We start from the raw sequence: 6,878 nt of genomic DNA, 5'->3' as shown, positions 1-6,878 counted from the left end.
GACTAGGCCACGAACCGATTCAGACATGATTAGCTTTATTATTGTCGCCCTAAACAGACAGAATCTGGCCCAAACGAATGTGTGTATGGGGTCTCGCGTACATCGGAGACCGGTACCACTCGGGAACCCCTCGCCCACCACCAAGCACCACCCCCGCCGAACACACGCAAAACGAAGGGGGTGAGCCGATCTGCAGCTGAGACACATGAATGGAGCGTCCCCAACAGATCCGAGGCGCCCCTAATAGATCCGAGGCGGAACCACCCGGAGCCGGCTGCGCATGCTGGAACACGCTCAGACGGCAACACATCGGGGCAAACCCAGGGGAAGCACCGCTGCCTGGGACCACCTCCCGCGCCGCGCAGATGCCCCTCCGCCGACCCAACCTGCAGCTCAGGGGACGCGGGAAGGCCGCGATGCCACCGCCTGCACAAGCCGGCGCACCACCGGGAGCCACAAGGACCGCCGCACACGCACCACCAGGACGCCCCAAATAGCAGCAGTTGTCGCGCGAGGAACGAGGCTCGTCGCCGCCAGCCGGTGCTTCGCCCGACGACGTGTGCCGGCGGCGACAGGGGAGCGAGCGGGTGGGAGGGGGAAGAATTAGCACAATAAGAAGAATTAGCTTTTGTCAAACATTCAATGAAATGGCTTATTCATATTATAAAATTGCAGGAGTGAAGAACTAGTCCTGATCCTGCAATATGCCTCATGTCTGCTGCTGCTAGTTCGTTGGTACAACCACTAGATGTGGAAGAGATTATTATTGTAAATAAACAAAGATTTTTTTCTTTGTACACGTCAAAAGCATTCCCACGGCAAATGCAACTTCAGTCTTCTGTGGCCATTTGCTGATCTAGTGCTCTCTATCATCTTGGCAACATTCAACTTCTGGGATCACATCACCCCTGCGATCTGATGATTGTACCGCAGTATCACTACTGAAACGAAGGCTGCCAAAAAAAGATGCACTTTCATGTCAATCTATGCAATCATGAACGTTTCTTACACTGAATTTGAATTCAATCGAAATCACAAGAAAATGAATCTTAGCTTAACCAACACTACCTATCCAACATTGAAAACCGAGGTTTTGTTTTTTAGTTTCCTGAAACCATTGGGTTCATCATTTCTGTCTAGGTTCCTTTGGTGTACAAAATGGAACCATACAGGTGTCAGAATTTACGCAACCCTTTTCCATGATGCAGATCAAGGATCATGTGGTAAACTTCTTATCATTTTCTAATAAATATATCATATATTCATCAGCACTGCATTGGAATTAAATCTGAAAGATTGCCACCACAAAAAAAAGTCATCCCAACCGTACCTGCCAGGAAGCGTGTCTTAACACTAAACAGATTCCAGCACACTGCCACTGCTGTGCCCGCAACGAATTTCTTGCGGGGGCAAGACTTCCATGCTTCTAGAGCCCGATCTATCAAATTCTCAGCTGGGATAAAAATAGAAGACATGGGTATTAGTGTTATGCTATAAATTTGGGTAAATAGTAGCCATATAACAAATAAGATGATCTCAGAATATGTACTGGTAATTATACCTATCATATGAATTTGAGTTGAATAGCTGATATAAAGCTTTGGGAGTGTAAAACTGGTGAAGAAACCTGCAAAGTTTAGTGAATAAGAACATGACATAGCACTGCAGCCATGCTAATATTGTTGCAGTACTACTTTATGCACCCAATTGTACCTGTGGCTAGAAACCTCCATACCGTAATCAGGCTACCATATTTTGCACCGAACAGAAGAACGGGCAACACCTAAGATTCAGATATCAAAAGAGGCACAAAGATATAAATTACTCAGGGAAAAGATTATGATTCAGCCAGAAGGATCGAGTCACAAATACAATTTAATGCTTACTTTGAGAGTCGTCGATGGGTTGCCCGAGAAGATCACTTGTGCCGTGGATATGATGGAGTTAGCAATCGGCAACACAGCTCCGGCAGCGCGAAGAAAATCTTTTTCAGTCAACTCGAAGTTCCTTTCCCTCACCGGTTGCCTGATACAAATGCGAACTGGAATTACTTGCTGGGTTCAAGCAGAGTAACGAATTGATGATCACTGGTTCGTACTTCATATTATACCTCTGTGGTACAGAATCCTTAAAGAAGGCTAGACCCAAAACCATAACGCCCAGCTGACAAAATACAGAAAATGGGCTGTACAGATGGTCACCCGAAACTCATACGAGATCAGCACAGGAAGAAACATAGAGCAATGTATGAATTTGAGGCGAAACAGTAGCAGATCAGCATACCTGAAAGCGATCTCTCTTGAAAAGGAGCAAGAGAGGAAGAACATGGATCCCATCCCGAACCAGAGTGCTGATTTCGCCACGTCCTTCCACATCACTAGCTCGACGATCCTTTCCCAGAGACTTTCCCATCCGGACTGCTCCAGAGCGTCAGTTTCTGTGGCTGAAACAACAGCCACAACAGTTAGCACAAAGTGAACATTCGGATCTAGCAATGCTGTCCTCAACCAGTAATCTAGCCATGCTCACCATGAGTGGCATCCGCAGGAGCCGGAAGCAAAGCCAAGCTCGTGTTATCCTCCTTCTCTGGGGCGGCGGCCGCCGCCACCACCGCCTTGTCCACAGCCACCGCGGCCGCGACCTTGGACGTCACCCTGGAGGACCTCCTCCTGCGCGCCTTCCTAACGGCTTCCTCCTCCGGATCGACCTCCTTCTCCAACCTCCGCCTAGCCCGCCTCGCGTTCCTCGGCGAGGCCGCCGCGGGCGTGGCGCGCCGCCGCCTGGGAGGCGTCCCCGCCATCTCCAGGCTCGAATCCACGCCTGCCCCGGCCGCGCCCCGCTGGCCCGAGCGGGTGCGGCGGGAGGTCGGGGACGGGGACAGCAGGAGCAGTTCGTGGAGCGAGTACCCGCCGGAAAGCTGCAGCGGCGACGGCAGGGGCGACCTCTGGCCCGTCGGCTTCGGCGGCGGCGTCGCCATGGGTTCCTCCTCCGCCGCGGGAGAGGAGTGGTGGTACGGAGGCGTCCGAAGCTTCGAGGATGGGGCCGGCGACAGCGAGGAGGGGTTCATGGCCATGGCCGCCATGTGTTGGTCGATTTGCTTGACTGCTTCAGTTTGCTTTGGTCTGTGCGGGTTTGGGAGTCCTGGCGGAGTTTAAAGGTCAAGGGCGGTCAGGGATGAAAGCGAAACTACATAGATTCGCTGGGCCCACGTATCAGAGAGCAGACGCGCGATATAGCCGTTGCAGGGTTCGACAGGCGGCCTGGTCACGTGGCGGGTGGGCTGGGTGAGTCGCGAATGGCCCGTTGGGGAGTTTAGGGCCTGTTCGGAACTTCGAACGAAAGATTGGGACCTCCTATGGGGAAAACCGACGCCTGCAGCACTCCGCAATGGGCTGGCCCATGAAAAGATCCTTCATGAACGTTCTTTAGCCCGTGAACTTTTATTGAAATCGGTTAACTTTTTTGAAAATCGATGAATTGTTTTTGGAAATTCGTGAACATTTCTGAAAATCAATGAAGATAAATTAAAATTAATGATTTTTTTTAAATCAGTGAACTGTTTTCAAAATCTGGTGAACTTTTTTCAAAATCAGTGAACTGTTTTTAAAAATTGATGATTCTTTTCGAATTCTATAAACATTTTGAAAATCCATGAACATATTTCAAAAAATTGGTGAACTTTTTTAATAATAATTGAACTTTTTTTGTAAATCTGAACTTTTCGAAATTATGTGAACTTTTTTCATACTTTTAATGACCAACGCATTTTTACATGGGCCGACCCAGGAGGAGGAGCGCTGGAGGCGCCGCTTTCCCTAACGGCGCTGAAGGCGCCGAATAGGAAGTCCCACTCTTATCCGCCGCTAGTTGCGGCAACTGCCGAGCGGACACACATGGGTCGCCCAATTGGGCCGCCCAAGTTAGCGACCAGTAACGAATCTGGAGACCACAAAAAAAGTTAGCCACCAGCAGTTGAAAAATCTAAAACATTTCAGTAAAAATATCATAACATTTTTTAAATAACCAGGACATTTTTCAAATTTCAGAACATCTTTTTAAATTTTGGAGCATTTTTACATATCCAGAATATTTTTTCGGATTCTGTAACATTTTTCTAAATTCCTGAACATTTTTTAAATTATGGAACATTTTTCAAATACCGGCAAAATTTTCAAATATTCGAATCTTTTTTCAAATTTCGGAACATTTCTTTTGAAATATTCGAAACATTTTAATAAAAATATCAGAACCTTTTTTTCATATTCCGGAACATAGTTTTCCAACCTTTTTCCAAATTTCAGAGCATTTCTTTTGAAAAATTCGAAACATTCTAAGAAAAATATCGGAAATTTTTTTAAATTCCGGAACATTTTTATTAAATTCCGAAGAATTTTTTCAAATCCAGAACAATTTTTCGAATTCTATAACGTTTTTTAAAATTCCTGAACATTTTTCAAATTCTGAAACATTTTTTCAAATGCCGAAACAATTTTTCAAATTTCGGAACATTTTTAAAACAGAAACAAAAAAAAGAATAAAGAAAAAAAACCGGTTCAGGGAATCTTCTAGAAAGTTCCCAAAACCAGAAAAATCGGCTGGAAACCTCTAGAAGGTTCCTAAACCGGAGGTGCTCGCATGCAAATGGGTCGGCCCATTCCCAAACGGTGCCGTGTGCGAAGCCTCGACACGGCGACGCAAAGAGCGTCAAATAGGGATTTCCCGAAAGATTCCTCGTAGGAATTTTCACATCGAACAAGGAAAAAAGTAGCCCACTATAACAAAATAGTATCACCCTTAAAAATTATTATTACCATGCTATTGATAAGACATTGTATATTCATTTATTTAGCGAGTCATTCCTCGTTACATTATTTTTTTCAGTGCCCTTGACGCGTTCGGAGCGAAGGGAAAAACTGCTATGGATAGTAAAACCTGCCAAGAGTCCAAACATTCACACATTTTTTTTATTACTATGTAATATTTTATTTTTACTATGACCAGAACCAATATTTCGCTGTTCACTTGTTCCTGCATTGAAGATCATAGAAAATATATGTATATTGTTCATAGAGAGTAAACTGGAGAGTGTAGAGTCATGTAATTATCTTTCATTTAGTATACCCCTTGTTTTTTCTACCTTGAAGAAAGTAAGCACATCTAGGACTTGTACAATGGTGCTTGTCGGCGTTCTGAGATGGGGTACACCTGCCAGCCTGCGGTCCAGGGTTGACCCACTTCATCAACCGAAAACCAACGGGCCCGGCATCACCCAAGGCAAGGCCCTCGCGAGGGACCAAGCCTCGCGAGGAGGAATCATATCAAGACCCGCAGAGAGCCTCCTCGGGACCCCTCCGGAGCGACGAACATTCCGAGGCAAGACCCAGCCTTAGGAGAAGCGTGACGTGGGGAAGGACAGGCGAGCAGCGGACAACAGGACGATGCATTTTCCCCTTTAGTGCAAAGGGGACAAGAACGCACACAGTGTCAGTGTTTACTCACAACATATGCCATGGGTAGGCTAAAGATGGTGGGAACTGAAAGGACACCGGCGGGCACTAGGGACGGGGTTGGTACAAGCATGCAACACACAATGTACCCAGGTAAAGTGCTCTCCGTGGAGATAACACCCCTAATCATGCCAGAATGTATAATGCACCAATGAGGCTACAATGTGCTCCTGGAGCTGTTCTACGGAGGAGGAAGGAGCAGCCGGCTCACATCTACCTCTCATGTATGAGTGTGTGTGTGAAGGATTGACCGACCCTCTACATGGAGGGGGTCAGGGGGTTTTATAGACGAACCCACCAACCTACAATAAGGATAAAAGTACATGAGTGGTACCCGGCTGGCAGCCTTGCCGGCTGGCCAGGGGGTCCACAGTGGTCTTGTCTTGTCGATGGAGGGGGCCGCCGGCTGCGAGGTCCCATCTGGCTATGGGACCCGCCGGCTAGCCAATGAGGCTCTCACATAGAGCCGACGCGGGACACATGTTGTTCGTCCGGCGTCGTCTTGCGAGACTCGTCATGGGTTGCCAGTACAACCGTCTCCACTGTTCCCACGCCAAGTGTGCTAATGGAGTGGGTGTTCGACGGGTTGATACTGTGCATGGTTGATGGATCGGAGTCGGAGTAGGTCAGCGGCATGGCCGCTGACACTATACCTACCGTGCGCTCCAATCATGTACCTTAGCTGACGCGTATTCACCTTTAACCGTAGGGTATCGTCATGACCTATGGAGTGATGTGACTTGAGCTCCCTAGCCGGCCTGGAAACGGTCGTCTCGCCTCTAGTAGGCCGGCGCGGCTTAGACGGCCAGACGGAGGTAGCTGTCTCGCCCCTAGCCGACTGGAGCTTCCTAGCCGGCCAGGGAGATTCGGCCGTCTCGCCCCTAGCCGGCACGAGCTTCCTAGCCGGCCAGGGTGATTGGGCCGCATAGAATGAGTCGTGCTTTTCCTTCAAGGTAGAAGGCAAAGGAGTAGGCTCGATGAGCCTACCTCGGGGTTATCCCCCAGTCAGTAGTCCCCGAAGCAGGGGAGGCCCACCGCCTCGGAGCGGGAGGCCTCGCCGGCTTGAGTTATTTGATGTTGATCTCCTTTAGCCGCCTGCGGCTGGAGGCGCTGGCTCGGAAGCCGGCTGGCTTCCAAGGAACGCCACGGCTTCGCCACAGGTTGCGCCACGTGCCATACCCTGGGCTGACGTGATGATGATTTGATCAGATGACGGGACTGGACCTGAGCCCTGGGTCCCGCCATGACACCCCCTCGGCCTCCGCGCGAAGGATCCTTTGCGGATTTACTCCACGACGGTTAGGCTCCAAGGGGCGTTAATGTGCCCGTAATAATCGGGGGAGGTGGGCGTCATGCGCACTGGATCCCCTC

General features: G+C 48.9%; 1 protein-coding gene across 1 annotated transcript; it reads right to left on the bottom strand.

Annotated features, from left to right (window-relative positions):
• Window positions 1-638: 638 nt before the first annotated feature.
• LOC123452413 (reticulon-like protein B18) lies at window positions 639-3,130 on the bottom strand. Its single transcript, XM_045129062.1, has 8 exons — window positions 2,530-3,130; window positions 2,284-2,443; window positions 2,111-2,185; window positions 1,887-2,025; window positions 1,714-1,783; window positions 1,562-1,627; window positions 1,331-1,453; window positions 639-953 (listed from the first exon to the last, which is right to left on the bottom strand). The coding sequence occupies exons 1-8, from the start codon at window positions 3,080-3,082 to the stop codon at window positions 898-900; spliced, it is 1,242 nt and encodes a 413-aa protein (XP_044984997.1). The 5' UTR covers window positions 3,083-3,130; the 3' UTR covers window positions 639-897.
• Window positions 3,131-6,878: the final 3,748 nt, after the last annotated feature.

This window comes from Hordeum vulgare, chromosome 5H (genome assembly GCF_904849725.1).
Source record: "Hordeum vulgare subsp. vulgare chromosome 5H, MorexV3_pseudomolecules_assembly, whole genome shotgun sequence".
NCBI lineage: Eukaryota > Viridiplantae > Streptophyta > Magnoliopsida > Poales > Poaceae > Hordeum > Hordeum vulgare.
Note: the sequence above shows the minus strand (reverse complement) of the source record. Positions and strands in the feature narration are given on the sequence as shown.